This window comes from Elephantulus edwardii, unplaced genomic scaffold (assembly GCF_000299155.1).
Source record: "Elephantulus edwardii isolate Elephantulus edwardi_28Jun2011 unplaced genomic scaffold, EleEdw1.0 scaffold00121, whole genome shotgun sequence".
Taxonomy (NCBI): domain Eukaryota; kingdom Metazoa; phylum Chordata; class Mammalia; order Macroscelidea; family Macroscelididae; genus Elephantulus; species Elephantulus edwardii.
This window is the reverse complement of record NW_006399871.1, coordinates 1,479,396-1,498,328: the sequence shown is the minus strand read 5'-3', so window position 1 is coordinate 1,498,328 and position 18,933 is coordinate 1,479,396. Positions and strand designations below refer to the sequence as shown.

Genomic DNA, 18,933 nt, shown 5'->3' with positions numbered 1-18,933 from the left:
TTTATAAATTACTACCTAACTTTGAACTCAGCCCATAAAGACAAATATGTAAGATCATTATTGTAGAATGAGTATGAGGATCCAAGGCAGGGGGAGGGTGGAAACAGAGGATACCGGGGTGTTTTTCATAGGGTTACACAATTTGATGGGGTGGGGTGGGGTGAAGGAAATGGGAAAGATCCAGTGTGTGAAAAACAATATATTTGAACTTTGTAAATAAACCAGTATAATCCACCAGATGCTCTGCTGGAGGAGGGGTAATCTCCTCCTGTACTAGTGAGATCTGATTTAATGGTACACACACACACACACACACACACACAGTATACAAAACAACTGTATCATCTCACTCCCGGTAAGAACAGCAAAATTTAACAGAACAGCAAGCAACAAATGCTGGCAAGGTTGTGGAGAAACTGGAACCCCTATTCACTGTTGGTGGGAGTGTAAAATGGTGCAACCACTGTGGAAAGGCAGTATGGTACTTTCTCAAAAAGTTGCAAATAGAGATACCATTAGACCCAGCAATTCCACTACTGGGAATATACCCCAAAGAGACCATAACAGCCACCCAAGCAGATATATGCACACCCATGTTTATTGCTGTGTTGTTGTTCACAATAGCAAGGAGTTGGAAACAATCTTAGGTGCCCATCAGCAAATGAATGGATAGAGAAGCTGTGGTATAGTCACACAATGAAATACTACGATGCACTGAAAAACAAAGAACTCATGCAATATTACTCAAAATGGGTGACCCTGGAGGACATTACGCTGAAATATCTCAGTCACCAAAGGACAAATACTGCATAGTGCCACTGTTATAAAACAGGACTGACATCGGGGTTGGAGGGAGACTGAGAAAGATGGGATAAATAATGTATACTGCAATGAAACAGATGAGGGAGAAAACTGTTTAAAAGGGATATGTAATTAGGTATTTTTGTCATGACAGGAGTCCAGAGCGAAGGCTGCATAGTGGAGTGGACCTGGGGGAGGTTTTGTAAAACAATGAAAGAATTTTACTTTTCCAAGAGGGTAGTGTACTGGGGGAGGGGAAAAACGGCAACAATGAATGAATGGAAATCCAAAGTCTCTGTAAATTTTCATTGAAATTAAAAAAAACCCCACAGTATAAAAGACAGAAAAAATTAAGACCCTGATGAGAGAAATACAATCAGCATTATGACTGTAGATGGCTCACTTAAAGTCTCACCCAGGTTTGCAATGCTACAGCAGGACCCTTACATTCTGCTGTTAAATTGTGGAATCCTAAATCCTACCATTTCTTCAAAAGTATTTTGTGAAATGAAATAAAAAGTAAGGATGATCCATTGTTCCATGAGCTTGGCATTTTTGTAGAATGCAGAGTAAACTTGGCTCTTAACAAAGCTAGGTTATTAAGATATGCTGCTTTTGTCTGGTGATCATCTGGGAAGGACTTTTTATCTTATTCCTAAGGCCTTTTTAAAATTTTATCAGCTACTGTGTTTCTGCCAGATTTGGTGAGCTAGACACAGCCCAGGCAAATCCCTAGAGCATGCATCAGTTTTGGCTCTTCAGATGCTGTGGGGGCTGTATGTGGCTGCCAGGGGTGGGTGGGGGGGTGGGAGGTGTGTGGGCCTGGGGCTCCACCCTCTCTGTGATCCAACACCAGCTCCAATCTAAAGACAGAAATGAATCTGACATAGTACTTGTCTTGTTATGTCAGGGTCAAATGTCATCACTACGAAGAAGCTTGCTCACTGCTCATCTTCTTTCCTTTTTGAAATGTTTTTATAACAACTCCATCGGAAAGAATTTGTAGACTTGTGTTTCACCTGCCTTGCTCAGGGGAGTGTAAGGGCTTGAAGAAGAGCTGCATCATCTAGTCTCTCCTGTGTCCCCTACTCTCAGGAGTGTTGGATACTAGCAAACATTTCATAAATATTTTCTTTATATTCAAATAGCTTCTTACATCCCTATCCTGGTAATGGGGCCTTTCTAACTGCTCTTTGCAACTCTTTTTTATTGTGTATTTTGCCTTAAATGTTCCGAAAGGGCCCCAATGATGAGTCTGGCAAAATACTTCTCTCTCCCAGTCTGGCTCCAAAGCATTCTTTCTCACTCAGAGGTCTGAGACCACTCTATCCTCAAGAAGAGAGTTGCTATGACGGTGGTTATGTACTGTTGCATGAGAACTGACTCATAGCTGATCCTCCAGTGAATTTTCAGAAGCTGTAAATCGGGGAGCTCTGGTGGTCTAATGGCAAGAAACTGCACTGCAATCTTAACCGTGTGCGGTTTGGATCCACCAGATGCTCTGCTGGAGAAGGAGGGGCCATCTCCTTCTGTGCCAGTTCGATCTGATTTCAACAGTACAGAGAAAAAAAAGAATTCGAACCACATGCCTTCAGTTGGCAGGCCAATTATCACTAGGCCATCAGAGCTCCCTCTGTAAAAATGGCTCTTTTTCTTGTTATTGTTAGGTGCTGTCAAGACCCTGTGAACAACGGATCCAAATCCTGCCCATCCTCATCTTCTCCAACACACTTGAGCTCACTGCTGCAGTTACCATGTCAATCAGTCTTGTTGAACATCTTCCTTTTTGGCCAACCCTCCACCTTCCAAGGGTTAATAGCTCTAAAAACTAATCTTATGTCAGGCCTTAGATCAAAACTCTTAATCAAATCAAGAATTTTCCAGCTTCCCCAGGTGAGTCCTTCCCTATGAGGACTGAGATCACCTGTCAAAAGAGATTTCCAAAGTAAGACTTTGTTCCAACTATTTAACTGAAATAAAAAATATTGTTCTCCAAACACTAAGGAGAAAGCAGAGCCTCTGACTATGTTGGAATGACAGCCTTTCCAGTCAGGTGAAGTGGCTGCTCAAGGGCTCAGCGTGATTGCCTGACTCACTTATCTTCCCTCTCATTCTGAATGCCTTGGCCCAAGGAACAGGGGTGTTAGCCTGAAATATACCCCATTTGCAAATCCTCTCGTGGACTGCCTGAGCATCAGCTACTCACAGCCTCCTGGGGTAGCATGGTGCTGCTGCCCTATGAGCAAAAATGGGCACAGACCCGAGTCTGCCTCCTCCACTCCTGCTCTGGGATTGAAATGGAAGAGCCAGGAGAATATCAGAAAATTGTTTCCCTTTTATCTAGTGAGAACAGGAGAAGGGGGTCTCTTGGGATGCAGAGAGCAGAAAAGCAGGTCCAGCATCTGCTTGTGCTGGTATGAACCTCATAGTTCAAACCAGAAGTGCCCTGGTGTTCACCTGGTAAGAGTTCAGAGTCTATATCAAACATGGCCAATGATTTAAGAAATACCTGAATCTAGATGTAACCTAGGACAGGCTCATCATTTGCACCCTCAGTCGTCATTCTGGAATCATCTTTTTAAAGAACTGTGCCTCTGCTCCTTGCTGGACTTCATCCCCTGCCAGGCACTCCTTCCTCTTCTGTTCCTGCCACTTCCTCTTCAGCTTTCTCTACTGGGTGTCTCCTAAAACAAGTATTTTTCCAAAATCTATTGCATGTACAGCTGATTTCTAGTGGCTTTGGTGTTAAAACTGGTGGGATGTAGCTGATGCCCTTGAGTTGTAGTGCTAGAGGAGTACTGAATATACCATGGACTGCTAAGAGGACAGGTTCATCCTTGAGAGGGTGAAACCAGGCTGCTCCTTGAAGGATTCTGAAGCTCCATCTAACATACTTTGGCCATGTTGCCAGGAGGGACCAGTCCTTGGAGATAAACATTATGCTTGGCAGGGTGGAGGGACAGTGCATAAGAGGAAGACCCTGGATAAGATGGATTAACTCGGGCACTGGAGTAATAGGGGTAGGTGTGTCAGAGACAGTAAGTTGATTCATGATAGAGCAGGGGTCAGAGCTGTTGTACATAGGGTCACTATGATTAATAAGCAACTTGATGGCATATAACAACAGCTGTAGTAGCCATGAGCCCTTTTGTGGCTGCATGGGCCCACTTCTCCCATACCCTAAGCTAAAGCTTGAATTTGCAGTTGGCAACCAGCAAATTCCAAAGTGTCTATTTATTCTTGAATCTGCCTTGTTTCTATTTTCATTCTGCTAATCCAAATTGCAGTTTGGTGTTTCCACGGTAACAATTCAGTGTTGGGCTTGCCAAGATGAACTGTGGGGGAAGAGAACCAAGTGACGTACAACATCTATAAAGTTTCTCAGACATGTCCAAGACTGGAAGATATGAACCAGCTCCCTGCAAACCTGAGGATGTCTTTTTAAAATATATGTTCTGGGGTCCCATTTCACTCAAGCTCAGACTAACTCTTCAAGATGTAGCTCTGAGCAGGTGACCGTACACACCTGCCTGCTGCACAGCCACAGATGACAGCAGCAGCAAGACCTCCCTGGCCATCATGGGTAGGCAGAGAGGAGAAGACAAAAGGGCAGATGTTGCCAGGGAAACAAGTCTCCTGCTAATTCCAGCCAGGCACAGCTGGGGGCCTCACCAGCTTTTCAATAATTGCGTTTCTACTGGAAGGAAATGCTCTTCATCTGAAGATTCCAAGATAATTACTTGTTTGGTAAATCTCAGTTTTCCAATAAAAGCTTCGCTAAACAGAAGCATACCTGTCAGTCCTGCCACCGAGAGCTTAAATCCTTCTCCCCAAGACTCTAGCTCCATACCCCCTGGGCTAACGTCCACCCCAGTAAGAGGAACTCTGCTGTAGAGGCCTGTGAGCTTGAGCCAGGCCCGGGCAGGGGTGCGAGCACTGAGGTAAGGTGGGTGAATATGGGTATGAGGGGAGCATGGAGCCTGTCAGTATCTAATCATGTGAGTCCCCACCACCACCACCACCAAATAGGCACTCTAAATCCCACCTACCCTCTGCCCGTGGTTTCATTCCCATTTGGAGTAGGCGACTTTGTTAATGAAACAGGACTAGTGTAGGATGTACTATAAATCAATCGTTTTTGAAATTTAAAAGATTAAGCAAACAAAAGCAGTAGAAATCAAAGACAGATCCCCAGCCACATGATGACTGCTTGCAGCAGCTCAGAGAAAAGGCTCTTCCTCCAGAGGCTGTAGAGGGAAAGCCTCTTCCTAGAGCCAGCACCCTGAACTCAGGACTTGGGGCCTCCTACATTATGGGAGCTTTAATGGCCTTCTGGAAAGAAGGTGCGCTTCCAACCTACAGGTACATGGACTGAATCACTCCCATGTCATTTACTGCCTCTGAAATAAGCAGTTCCGACTCGATAGTACCTAACAACAAAAACTATGAGGAAAAGAACTGTGGTGGCGTAGTGAGTATTATCAGGATGCTGAATGAAATGTCAGCAGTTGGACTCCACTGTTTTTTCCTTGGGAGATAAATGGATTGTATCTTCTCATAAAGATCTGCAGCCACAGAAATCTGATGATCCTTCTAGTGGGAACTAGCTTGATGTCAGTGGAACAGTTTAAAAAAAATAACAAAACAGAAAATAAAACGTCTTTTTGCTAAAGCCACTCATCTAGTATTCAGCACTAGCCAACAAATGTGGGCCATGCAGAGACCAAGAACCCCAGGAGAGCGAAGGCACAGGAACTACAAAGGCCTTGGAGCCTTGGTGCAGTGCAATACCAGCTTCTCTGTACAGGATGAGCTGCTGGGGATGGGAGGCCTCCAGGGTGTGCAGCTCCCATTGGCTGTTGCCTGTGTACTTTGATCACGGGTAGCAGGAAAGAATATCAAGAGACACAGCAGAAGACTGTCACCCACACCTGCAACAGGTGCTGGGTATATTGAACGATTATTTAAAAAAACCAAATCACATTCAAGAAATGTTAAAAAAAAAATTACCAAAACTACAGTATACCAAAATTAAACACTTTGCTCAAAAAAAGAAGTGGAAGTTAAAATGCTGCAATAACTCACTCTGCAAATCCCTTGAAAAGTGTGGCCTATGGTGACCACCGTGGTTGGCTGTTCTGCCTGCACAGGCTCCATTAACGTCAACTGAAAAGCTGCAATCAAAACCCCAGTCCTACTCAATTTGGTATTTAGAGGAGGTCAAACTGTAGTCCTCTTCCAAGTCCAGAACAGTCTCGATGATGTGATCATCGAAAGCCTGCTTGAGACCGGCAGGGTCCATGTCCGAGGCATTCCAGTGGCTCTCGTCCACGAGCAGGGCCCAGGTGTCCTCTGGTGAGTCATCGCTGCGAGTACACATGCGGTTCAACTCATTTTCAAATTCTAGTTTTCCAGCTAATTCTTCAATAGTCCGGATACTTGTATGGTCTTTAAAAGAACATTCAGCTTTAGAACTTGAAAGGTTTCAAAACATTTCAGACACAAACCCACATACAATTGGTCACTGTTAGTACCAAACCAAATATTCCTTCTAGGGGCACACAGGCCAAAGGCGGGCCAAATGAAGGCGGGTATTCAGCCCTCCTTTTAAGGCCTGCATTTATCAAACTCCCAACCATCAGCGAATCCCTAAAGGAGGCGTTACTAGGTCACAGAGCTGCATATGCTTGTCCTGGCGTTCAGGGAACTTCGTGGGTAGGGGTGACACAGCATGGCACATAGTAACCAAAGTGCTGTCTGGAGCTAATGAGTGAGGTAGAAGGTGGTGGGCAGATGCCTAATGATTTATCTCCAGAAAAACAGAGGTTTTGGTCAACTGGGGTGGCAAGGCTGGCAGAGTCTGTCTTTGCGGTCTAAGACAAGCACCTCCCGACAACCAGGCCTCCCTTTCATCCTCTGAAGGCCCTTCTGAGTTTACAGTCTCAGGTAGCATCCAAGGTTATATGCACATGTAATGTGAACTGTTTAAAAAACTGCCTGCACATCACCCTGTCAATGGTGGCTATCTCAGGTGATGGAATTATACAGGAGCCTCTGGATTCTAATTTTCCTTCTGATTTTGTATTACCTCAGCTGAGGTGCTTCATCCTCCTCTTTGCTTATTTCTTTATTTCCTTCAACAAAAGCTCACCCACAATATCCTCAGGGCTACTATCTTTCTCATGAGGGATTTAACTAACTAGACATCTAGGAAATGACCCAACTGCTGGGTTCCCCACTAGGGTCCCGGCTCCGAGGACACAAACAGGGCTGACTGTACACACTGCTTTACATGCAGAGCATGCCATGAGCAAAACAGATCTGCTCAACGAGAATGGATGATAACTGAGATAACTGCTTTTCTAAATCACTGCTCACTCTAGAACCTGGTTCTACTCTCTGAAAGAATAGACTGGCCCCTTATACTCACCAATCATATCAAGCAGGTCCTTTGTGACCTCTTGGCTCGAAGTGTTGAGCAGCGTGTTTGAGTCAACCTTCAAATCTCTCTCCATCTCTTTCCTACAAACCCCGATTGGGGAGGGAAGAGGGGAAAGAATGGGAATTAGATTTTCTTTCAAGAAACTACTGGAGGTAAACACTGTATTAGATAAATGTAAGGACAAAGACTTACTTGTCATTTATACTGTAATTAGACGACAATCAGAAACCGTTAAATGAGTGAAGGAACCTTCCTCTTGAACATCACTGACTGCATTGTTTATGACAACCCAGGATAAGTATCGGTGGAGCTGAGTCAGTAAAACAGCCTCTTCATTCCCTGCCTATGGGGGAGCTACGATGGCAAACCACACCACAATTTCATGCCTAAGGTTGTCAAGGTGTCTGGGATTGGGCAGACCCAAGTTACCTGGAGAGGATAAGGTCTAGAAGAGACCTTCACCTGGGAAGAGTCTCAACAGCTGGGTGTAGGGGTGGGAGCAGGGAAACAGGAAAGAATGCAGGCAAGGAGGGGGGGCTGCAACCTCTTCCTGCCCCCAGTGTCCATGCTCAGACACTGGATTTAAGATGCTTGCTTCTGCAGCATAAAAAAATAGTCACTGAAAAAATCAGGTTACTGCACATTTCACCATCCCACTGAACAATGTGATTCCCAAGACTCCCTTGACATCAGAATTGACAGATACACACACACACACACACACACACACACACACACACTCTCTCACTCTCTCTCTCTGGACCCGATTTGTGTGCGAACTTCCCAAATTAGAGTTTCAAGTATGTACTAGAGGCGGAAATGGCAGTGTCATAAACGCAGTCTAGATCCTTCAATATATTTTTAGAAACAAAAAATCCCTTTAATTAGAAGTGCGAACTATCAGATTAGAATCACCTTAAACTTTCTTTTTTCCAGTTTTCCCCTTCGCCTGTCGCTCTCCAAAACTGTCTTTCGGGTGCTAAAATGGAGGAATGCATCAAAACATTCTCTTTGCTGGTCAGAGGTTTTCTTTTGGGGCAGAGCGCATGTGGTTTTGCACCGACTGGGGCGTGGCCAGCGGGTAGGCCTGCGCCCTCATTCTCTGCGTTGCCCGGGGCCAGCGGATGAATCCCGCACAGGAACCGGTGCATCGGCAGGGGGAGGCGGGGCAGCGCGGCATAGGACTCTGGCCTCTGTGGGCCCGGGCCCTCCGGGGACTGGCTGACTCCTTCAAAGGCCCGGTCAATGGCGGCCGTCAGCTCCTTTCTGCATCTTCTTAGTTTTTCAGACATCTCCCCTAAAAGGGACCATGTCTTGATTACGGTATGCACTGGAAATGCAGACGAGCTGGCAAACGACCCCTCGCAGGGGCCACTCGCGGGGTAACCACACCAGCTCTCACCCACCGCTGCATGGCTTTTGGGGAGGGGCCCACCCGGTGGCGGGCGGAGCCCCAGGACCCACCCGGCCACCCCCCTCGAGCTGGAGCCCCCAGTCCTCACCAAGCCGCACGGCGACACCTATGCCCCAACGGTCAGTCGCTGGCCACGCGCCCCCACACCCAGCCCCGCCAGGGTTAAAGGTCAGGCACAGCTGGGTTCTGTGACAGTCACGCCAGCAATGGGGAGCGGGGCGGACTGCGGTGCCCACTTCTCAACACTAACTGGCAAGATGGGGGGCCCCCTCCCAGCAGACAAACTCCTAGGAACTTTTCAGGCCGACACAGCGCTGGGCAGTTGATGTTCTGATTTAAATGGTGTCCCCTTTAAGGGACCAACCTGTCTCCACTGCTTAAGACTGGTGCAGACTAGCCAAGAGGGGGAGGGGCCGGAGACCCCACACTGAACATCTCCATTTCACTGGGTAAATGAAGTGAAGTGGTCCCAGGTGGCTCAGAGAAACAGGAACCGGCTTTAGTGACTAGCTCAGGGAAGAGAAACCCATCCCAGTGACAGCAAGGGAGAAGGGGACACCACTGAGTTCACATGAGGCCTCCTTTACTGTAAGCAACTACTGAGGTGACCAGTAAATGGCAAAGAACCAGAAGGGTACGCAGGTCGGGCCTGCAGCAGGTCTCAATTAGCATGTTCCTCTCCAGCTCTGGAATCCATTGGACATATTCCACTGTGACCCCCGCCCCCACTGTAGCTCCACAGAATCTCTTTACAGAATCTCTCTCACCACCTTAGTTTAAAAAGAAAAATAATTCAGTCTCTTGACATAACCCTTCTGAGCAAACAAGGTCATTTGTTTCTTTCTTCTGTTATTAAAAAAGGGAATTTCTTCCATCTGATTGTTGGACTGACGGCTAGTGGTCTTCATCATGTCAAGGATGTTCTCCTGGGGGGTTACACTGTGCTGCGAGGTAAGAGGGTCAGTGAGGCAGCATCAGTTGGTGTCCATGCTGCAAGCTTCATCATGCCCCAAGCCCTGCTGGGAGCCGCTGGTTCTCGTCTCTCCTTCAGAGGAACTAGGAAAACTGGTGACTGAAGGTGTCTTAGAAAACTCATCATCCCGACGCTGGTAAAATAGCACATAAGCTGCTTTTGTCTAAAACACAAGAGGGGGAGAAGTCCATTCAGTGGCTGGGAAGGTCACTGTGTGGCCTGCAGGGTCTGAGCTTTCTGGCTGTCTCTCACTATTCAATCACACAACGTTGCTCTTCTTGCCCAGTGTATCCACACAGAGGTGACCATGAAGGTGACCCATGCATCAGAGGCTGACCTGTGCTGACGCTGACAGGGCAGTGGGATAGAGTAGGTATTGTGTGACAAGGAACCTGACAAAGTTTGCTTTGCCTTTAGGAAGGTTCCAGAAGAAATGGCAGCTAGATCGTCATTCTCTACCATCCCTAGTTCCTACCGACACACCAGGATAGCTAAATACCACACTGGCCAAATTCCCTTCCAGCTTTAGCACATGAAGCAGTAGCCAGTGAAGGGAGCCTACTTACCACGATCTGATCTTCAGAAGCCAGAGACACATTGCTGTCATCAAAATAATACCATTTCCCATTCAATTTGTTCTTTGCATATGCAGTATCTGATAAGTTAACAAAGAAAATATTGTAGCAATCATCAAATGGCTAGGCTAAATATGGCTATTTTACATAGGTATACAATAAACAACATTGGATTGTCTTTAAAAAAAGGTAACCTTTTTGCTTTCAATTTGTTCTAATCTTGGTCACAGACCAGAGTGTTAAACTGTAACATTGGAAAACTAATAAAAAAATGTAACAATGAATGAATGAAAACCCAAAATCTCTTTAAATGTTCATTAAAATTAATAAAATTTAATAATTTAAAAAAAAAACAGAACAAAAAAAAATATAGAGAAAGTCAATGTTTGTCTTCCAGGGAGCTGTAAACAATAATCTTGAGCCCAAGGCCCCATGAGAAAGCTAACATGCCTGAGAATGAAGCAAAACAATAGCTCTGAGTTTTCTAAATGGAAAACCCACTCATTCAGCTAACATTTATTCAAATCACAATAAAAAGAAAAAAAAATTTTCACTTAAAGATCTAACAGCTTTCTAAACAAAGACCGAGTTTACTCCTCACAGAACTCAGGCAGATGGCACTGTGCTCAGCACAGGTTCTTCCCGGTGCCCCTGGAGCTGGTAAGGTGGTCTCGGTCAGGTACATATTGGTTTGCAGAGCCAGGATGTGGACAAGAAACCTTAAGTGGAAGAGTTTATGAATGGACAACAATTGACTGCAATGATGATCCAAGCATTTCCTTGAAATAAATTCTTCTTGCACAGCTTTGCATTAGAGATGCAATGGTGGCTTTCAACCCCATTATTGGGCTGGGTGCCGGACTACTAAAACCTGTCTAATCTTGTGAGAAAACTAAGGTGCAGAGCAGTTAATAAACCTGTCCATCAAATCCACCAGATGCTCTGCTGGAGAAGGAGGGGCAATCTCCTCCTATACCAGTCAGATCTGATTTGATGGTATGCACAAACACAGTAATAATAATAAAGAAAATAAATAAATAAATAAATTAAAATAAACCTGTCCAATGTTTATATGCTGAAACAGTTAAAATCAAAAGGGAGAAAATACAGAGTTTCAACTTTTCAGGGACTCCAAACTTTCTAGAGCCATAGAGGCAGTAGAACTCCCAGAAAATAATCGTATTTTCCCTGAAATACTATTAAAACAATGTGTGCTTTCAACATTTTTCTCTTTTAAGATCTATCTACATGGTATTAAATCAACAACTCCAAAGATACCTAAAGTTTGTGGTTCTGAGAAAGAGCTACTCTGAAAAGGAGGGGGAAATGGTTACACAATCAGGTATCTCTAAATTGTACTTGTGGACACTATTGAATTGGTGTGTATTTTATTGTGCACATTTTCAATGATAAAATTTAGGAAAAAAATACATTTGATCACTATGCGTGAATATACGTATATAAAAATTAATGCTGTGGCCAAAGAGCAAGTCAAAGGATACAATATAATCTGAGATCAATGACAGTCATTCCAGCAGAATTTCATTTTCAAATAGGTACAATTTTCTTTTCCCAACCTTTTCTGGAACTACCTGTCTAACCAAGGTACAGTGGTTGAAGTCTATGGAGAGGAACTGAGGGGGACTTCTACTTAAAGAGAAGTTCTGCTCACCTATCCTTCCTTCCTGATGACCTGGAATGTACACATGAGCAATGGAGACTATGCAGCCATGCTGAGGCAGGTGATATAATAACAGTAGGGCAGCAGCATGAAAGCAGCCAGGGGTCTGAGGTATTTCAAGTGGTATGACAGAGTCTGGCACAGAGGAAGACATGATGACAGCTGACTGGCCAAGAATATTTCAACATTTCAGAAGGAAACATACACCCATACTTACAGTGGCCAACCCCCATGGCTCCATAATGATTGGACACAGCAATGAGGTCATACACATAGGGCCTTGCTGACAGGTCACAGACAAACTCGGACATGTTCAGAGCTCTGATCACAAAACACAAAAAAAACTCTTAAATATGTTAAACTCAAAGAAGTCAGAGCTACGACCAACACCTTCTTCTGGAACACAGGCATTCCGAAACTAGCTGCAGAAGAAATGATCAAACATACCACCACAGAAGGGGCTCTGGAGGCCTGTGTCCTAATATTGACACGTTCAGATCAGAAAACAAGAGATGCCCCCTGCAAATCTCCAACACAAGACTACAAAGTACAGAAGGATCGGGGACAGAGAAGGAGCTTCATTTGATATTAGAAAAGCCTCACAACTGGTGCCACAATAATTTAAGTTACATAACAAAAGAGGCTCCAGAAAGGGCTTTCACCTGTTTTACTTTTAAAATACAGAGAAGTTTAAATTTTAAACGTACAGAGAAGTGAATTCTATAATAAATATCTATATATTCAACCACCCTGATTCTCCCACTGATTTACTGTACGCTTCATTTATCTAACTGTCTCCCAAGAAAGCATTTTAGATTTTGCATTTTTGAGGGGAGACTTCTATCTCGAGTTAGTTACTGATCAATTATACTCTGAACTCTGGGGCCCGAGGAGATCTGAGTCAATAGCAGATCCTGGTCCCTTCCCCAGGGTCAGGACTGCCGTGGGGTTTGCACTCTCCCCTGCTCTCTAGTAAGAACCCAGCTCTCTCCTGGAGACTGTGGGACTGCCCTGACCCCTCTGTTAATAAGGAACAGGACTGTTTTGGTGTTGGCCCTGCTGAGTCTGGCTTCCCTGGGACCCGGCCGGTTAGGTGACAGGAAGGATTGGCAAGTGGATGGACAGCGGTAGAGGTGGCAGTGACAATAAGAGAAAAAATGTAATGTCCTACAGTCCATCAGCACACACACTAATGCAAAAAGTCTCTGGTAAGTGCGACAATGAATGAATGGAAATCCAAAATCTCTGTAAATGCTCATTAAAATTATTTAAAAAAAAGTCTCTGGTGGCAAAACTAGCAGCCAGTCATCACCCAGAAACACTAGTTTAAATTTTCCTAATTCCGGTTATTAGAACTCACCTGATTGGGAATTCCACAACTGTGTCAAGTTTATCCCTCCAGTATCTGTTATAGGAGAAACGCTTCAGGTGGACTACCAGGATCTTGGGCAAGGACCACAAGTCAAACTTCTTTGTGGCCTGCTGATGCTTCTTACAGTTGGGACAGTACCTGAAAAGGAAAAACCAACTTCTGCTGAGTAGAAGGTGGAACCAGAGCCACCGCAGGTTCATGCACGGACATACTGATGCAATTTGCACCATCCTTTCAAAGCAATGTTCATCATGACTACTTCATAGCAGCAGGAAAATCTCAATGCTGCCTTCGAAAACAAGGTGATGGCTGAACTAACATAACGGAACTCACACAAAAGGACCCGTGTGGTACAGCAGAAGCCAAATGAGAAAGGGACACCTACAAGTACAGAGATGATCCAGCAGATCAGAGGGCCAGGGCACAGGGTATCCTGGACTAGCAGTGGGGAGCTACATACCAGGGGTCGTGCTCCCCAAGGGTCTCCATGGTAGTGAAGAGCTCAATGCAGTCTCTCAGGGCCACTGAGGTCTTCTTCTTTTTCTGAGGCTGCAACATGCTCATGTGCTTCTCATAGGCCTGAAAGGAACACAGTCCTGAGTTCTGTTTGGGAAACAAAATCTTACAGGTTCAAGATACAACAGGCCTATAGAGGATTTTACACCTTGACTATAGTGTACTTTCTAGAGACTCTTAATAAGAAAATGACAACACTCTTAAGAACTTTCCACTCCCTGTTTCAAATATGTAACTGTTTTGATTGCTATCATACTGAGGAGTGATACAGATATAAACCCATAGCAGTAATCCACTGGAGTGAAAAACAATCTCTCATGACCTACTTCAGACTCCTGCTCATCATAGTAAAGGCTCCGGGTCTCATTATCCCAATCAATAGCCAGTGTGGACCGAGCTGTGGAGGAAGAGAAAAGTGGTATCATTATTAAAGGGCATTCACTTCAGGAAACACTCTGGAGGTGAAAAGAACGAGAAGAATTACACCCTGGCCACTCCATCTCTGCTCACGGGTCACCTGGCACTTCTGAGAGCAAGACCTTGCCTCAGGTCAACTCTTTTTGGATCTTCAGTTTCCTAAATCCAATGTCAAGGATTCCCTTTATGCTACAGGTACCTACAAAGACCTTACCTGCACACAATATTCAAAACACAACCACAATAAGATAAAGGTAAACAATCAAATTGAAAAATGGACAAAGGATATGAACAGACACGTCACCAAAGACATTCAGATGGCCAACAAGCACATGAAGAAATATTCACAATCCCTAGCTCTAAGAGAGACGCAAATCAAAAGAACTATGAGATATCATCTCACCCCATTAAGAACAGCAAAATTTAACAGAACAGCAAACAACAAATGCTGGTGAGGTTGTAGAGAAACTGGAACCCTTATTGACTGTTAGTGGAAGTGTAAAATGGTGCAACCACTGTGGCAGGGAGTGTGGCACTTTCTCAAAAAGCTGCAAATAGAGATACAATTTGACCCAGCCTTTCCACTACTGGGAATATACCCTAAAGACACCAGAACTGCCACTCAAGCAGATATATGCACACTCATGTTTATTGAGGCTTTGTTCACAATAGCAAGTTGGAAACAACCTAAGTGCCCATCAACAAACAAATGGATAGAGAAGCTGTGTTATATTCACACGATGGAATACTACGCTGCATTGAAAAATAAGGAATTCTTTCAATATTATTCAAAATGGGTGACCCTGGAGGACATTATGCTGAGTGAAATATCTCAGTCACCAAAGGACAAATACTGCATAGTGCCACTTATAAAACAGGACTGACATCGGGATTGGGGGGAGACTGAGAAAGATGGGATAAATAATGTATACTGCAATGAAACAGATGAGGGAGAAAACTGTTTAAAAGGGATATGGGATTAGGTATTACTGTCATGACAGGAGTCCAGAACAAAGGCTGAATAGAGGAGTGGACCTGGGGGGAGGGACTGTGAAACAATAAAAGAATTTTTCTTTTCAAAGAGAAGGGGGAAGGGGTGGGAAGCAGCAGGGAGAAATGTGCAACAATGAATGAATGGAAATACAGTGTCTCTGTAAATTTACATTAAAATTAATAATTAAAAAAAAAAGACTAGCTTTCAAAATAAATTTTATTTTTCACTCTCAAAAAAAAAACCCCACAGGTCAAGGTAGAGGAACAGGGAAGCCTAAATCGATATGAGAACCTGACAAAATAGATGCGACTTTTCAGATGCTGGAAACAGGCCACTAAGGAGTGTGATTTGGGAGAAGACAAGCAACTTGACTCTGACACTGCCTCAGTCTATTATGCAGATGCAGTTTCCAGATCACAGAAAATGGAGGAGGTAGAAAGGAAGACTGAGTTAAGAAGTCAAAGACTACAATTCAAGCGGATAGGTACTTCAAAGAATGAACTTGAAATCAGAACAATAAAATATAGTGAGAAATTAATAAAAAAGTAGTATCACTGGTTTTATGGGATGACATTAAGCAGTTTCTCTCTTTTATTGCCACCGAGCGGGATCTAACTCACAGCTGACCTTCCAGCAGTTCCAAGGCTGAACTGAATGGGAGGAGATGGTCCATCCTTCTCATGCACGGCAGATTTGAACTGCCAGAGAAATGAGGCTTCTGGGCTAGGAGTGAACTCTCTATGGACTACAGCACCAGAGCTCTCTTCCAGCATTCTAGCATATTTTGTCACCGGTGTCTCAGAAAGAGGGAAGACGGAGCAGGACAGAAAGAACAAAATGATGTGAAGGGGAAAAAATGGCTCCGCTTACAAACATAATAATAAAAACCATAAACTTCCAAGAACCTCAGTGAATCCCAAGAAAAATTAACATAAACTGAACCATGCCAGGGACTTAGCAACATATCCATGAAAATGACTGATAAAGAGGAAGCATTAAAACAGCCAGAGGAGAGAAAAACAGCAGGGGGTGGGGGGTGGGGGTGGGTGAGAGAAAGACAGCCTTAAGAAAGTATGTAAGCCAGATAATTAGGATCTTTACTGTAAAAAGAAATAACAAATCATAAAAACCTATCAATCTAGAATCAGTTATCTTTCAAAAATGAAGGCAAAATAAAAACTGTTCTCACACAACAAATCCAAGTGGAGACATTGCCAACATATGTGTAATACAAGAAATGTTAATGGAAATACCTTAGAATAAAAAAAAATTCTATGAAATGGAAATGTGTGCTACAGATAATAAATTATGTGAGTACATACAAAAGACCTTTTCCCCTCATTCTTAATATTTTAAAAAAGGGAAACTATGGATACAGTATTTTTACACAAATAACATATGCCTTCTACATTCATTTGCCAACAGCTCCCTCCCCCTGGGAGGTATTTTTGTAAATGTGCTATCCTAATTTTTTTATAGCAATCTGTTTTTTAAAAAATTGGCATAGTGGCACTAACAAAATTACCTCGTTGGGGGAGGGAATGGTTGGCAAACAAATGTAGACGTCCCACGTTATTTGTGTTAAAAAAAAGGTAATTGAATGCTTTAAGCAAAATTAGTAACAAATTGTGGTATTTATATCATATGTGGAAATAAATGTGAGACAATAGTACAAAAGATTAGAGAAGCAAATGAAGTTTACTGCTGTCCCATTCTTACATTATTTTGAAATGGTACATTATCAGAGTAGACCATAGCAATTAAAAAACTGAGGGAAAATCTACCGCGTTTGTGGATGTTTTAGTGTGCGTATATGTTCATCAAAATAAAAATATAACCATCAGGGAAAATGTTACAACATAAAACAAGATACTTCGATTTTGGAAAATAATGTGGCAGCCCTTCAAAAAATTAAAAAGAGGTTACATATAACCCGTGATTTCATTCCCAGGTGGAATAATAATACATAACCAAAGAATTAAAACTGTTACTTGCATGTTTACAGCAGAATTATTCATAATAACTCAATATGACCATGTGCTTAACAATATAGAAAATTATTTAGCCATAAAATGAATGAAGTACCAGCAGGAATAAATCATGCTACAACATGGATGCATGAAGAGTAAAGTAGATAATGAAAACGTGCTACATGAAAGAAGTCAGTCATAAAGATAACCTGTGTCTGGATTCCATTTACATTAAACGTCCACAAATCCAGAGAGAGAAGAGATTAGTGGTTCCTGAAATAAACAGACTCAACTGGAAAGAGTTTGGGCTGGATATTTGCAAACAGGAACAAAATCCCAAAAGAGCCTTGATTGAAAGGTTAGGGAAAGTGCTTACAGTTGAGTTTAAGTATTTTTCCATCAGTTGCAAGTGAATTTATGTCAGCTGTTCCATAGGAGTTCACAAGGCTGAAGGTGAAAAGCTTTTTCGGGGATGACTGTCCTTTGACCTTCTTTTGGATGGTGTCACTGGGGTCACTTGCCAGCTCTTCCTCCCCACTGCCTTCTGTTTCTGACAGTTGCTCTTTGCCTTCTTCCTGATGTTCCATTTCTTCGTCTTCTCCTAAGATTCCAACAAATAAACACAGGAAGGAAGTGGGAAGAGTGCTGTTATAAAGTGGGGATTGTAATCAAAGTCACAGAACATAATATGCACGAATCACTGAATGGAAAGTTGCTATTAATTTTCCACACAAATCACAATCAAAATGAAAAAACAGAGAAAACTTTGTCCCTGGCTAGTCACTGGCTGCCAATTATCTGGATAATCTTAGGAACCTTCTGCCAACAGAATCAGAATGAAATGCCATGACGTGAATATATAACAAGATGAGAAAGAAAAGGACTGTAGTGTCAGCACCTATGGTCAAGGAGAGAACTAGCAGAGGACTTAAAGGTCAGCTGTTACAAACCAAAGAAAGGAGGCAAGGCAATAATAATGCTAAGAGCACTGTGACGTTAAGTGGAGTCTAAAGTCTGTGCAACAAAGATTCAAAAGAACACAAAAGATAGCAGCAATTCTTCCACAGCATGTAAATGACAGATAGTATTTAAGAAGCAGGGCTAGTTGGAACACTAGCAAATGCCTACAAAGTATGAAGTATTTTAAACCTGTCTTTACAATCCAATTATAAACCCAACTCTGTGAAGCAATTATCATCATCCTATTTTACAGATAGGTAAACCAAGGATGAGTGATGAGCTGACTTGCCCAAATCCACATTACACCTTAAGCTAGGAATCATAGTGCTCTACCAGAGCACTGAGAATGCGCAGGTCCTTCCAGGATCTGCTTAGAGACCTCCAGAACTACCCTTGACACCAGTGTCTCTGTGACATCTGCACCAGATACATTCCTGTTCAACTCTAGTGGAAGGAGAACATGGCATCCTAGAAAAAAGTAAGAACTGGACAGTAAAATTCCAAAAACAAACAATTTGGAGTATTCAGTGATGACAGAGTCTTGAGGCTATTATTTTGAACATCAATTCTTACTGATCAAGACTGCATATCCTGGCAAAATCTGGGCATTTGGATTTGAATTTATGGCACTAACCTGGAGGATATTTAAGGCCATAGAGGAACAAATCAATGAATAAACTAAGTCCCTATAAGAAAAGGTATGACTACAGGTAAAATCAGAAACAATTCTTTGGCCATAGATGAGCTTGTGAGCACCCACCACAGGGGGATGGTAAGACAGCTGGGTTCTCTGCACCTAGACCATTTCACTGCTTACC

The 18,933-nt window shown here is 43.2% G+C and overlaps 2 protein-coding genes across 3 annotated transcripts in view; both read right to left on the bottom strand.

Moving 5' to 3' along the window:
* Nucleotides 1-5,995: 5,995 nt before the first annotated feature.
* LOC102847893 (chromosome unknown open reading frame, human C3orf62) lies at nucleotides 5,996-8,556 on the bottom strand. Its single transcript, XM_006892917.1, has 3 exons — nucleotides 8,159-8,556; nucleotides 7,232-7,323; nucleotides 5,996-6,249 (listed from the first exon to the last, which is right to left on the bottom strand). Exons 1-3 carry the CDS (start codon nucleotides 8,533-8,535, stop codon nucleotides 5,996-5,998), a joined length of 723 nt encoding a protein of 240 aa, XP_006892979.1. The 5' UTR covers nucleotides 8,536-8,556.
* An 899-nt stretch (nucleotides 8,557-9,455) lies between these two features.
* Nucleotides 9,456-18,933, bottom strand: part of USP4 (ubiquitin specific peptidase 4 (proto-oncogene)) — a 44,860-nt gene continuing 35,382 nt past the window's right edge. Inside the window, exons 16-22 of one of the 2 annotated variants that reach the window (XM_006892915.1) lie at nucleotides 17,532-17,756; nucleotides 14,101-14,171; nucleotides 13,719-13,837; nucleotides 13,247-13,396; nucleotides 12,104-12,207; nucleotides 10,197-10,285; nucleotides 9,456-9,793 (exon numbers count right to left, since the gene is read on the bottom strand). In XM_006892915.1, the coding sequence (XP_006892977.1) occupies nucleotides 9,632-9,793; nucleotides 10,197-10,285; nucleotides 12,104-12,207; nucleotides 13,247-13,396; nucleotides 13,719-13,837; nucleotides 14,101-14,171; nucleotides 17,532-17,756 (920 nt within the window). In that variant the 3' untranslated portion in view covers nucleotides 9,456-9,631. The remainder of the gene's footprint in view (nucleotides 9,794-10,196; nucleotides 10,286-12,103; nucleotides 12,208-13,246; nucleotides 13,397-13,718; nucleotides 13,838-14,100; nucleotides 14,172-17,531; nucleotides 17,757-18,933) is intronic. The other variant, XM_006892916.1, reaches the window with a different exon arrangement.

What these genes read in the sequence shown, in the direction of transcription:
- LOC102847893 (XM_006892917.1), bottom strand. Translation starts at nt 8,535, where the DNA reads ATGTCTGAAAAACTAAGAAGATGCAGAAAGGAGCTGACGGCCGCCATT. An exon ending in TGGAAAAAAGAAAGTTTAAG is followed by an intron (nt 7,324 to 8,158) that starts GTGATTCTAATC and finishes CGGGGTTTGTAG; the next exon opens with GAAAGAGATGGAGAGAGATT. An exon ending in GGACCTGCTTGATATGATTG is followed by an intron (nt 6,250 to 7,231) that starts GTGAGTATAAGG and finishes GTTCTTTTAAAG; the next exon opens with ACCATACAAGTATCCGGACT.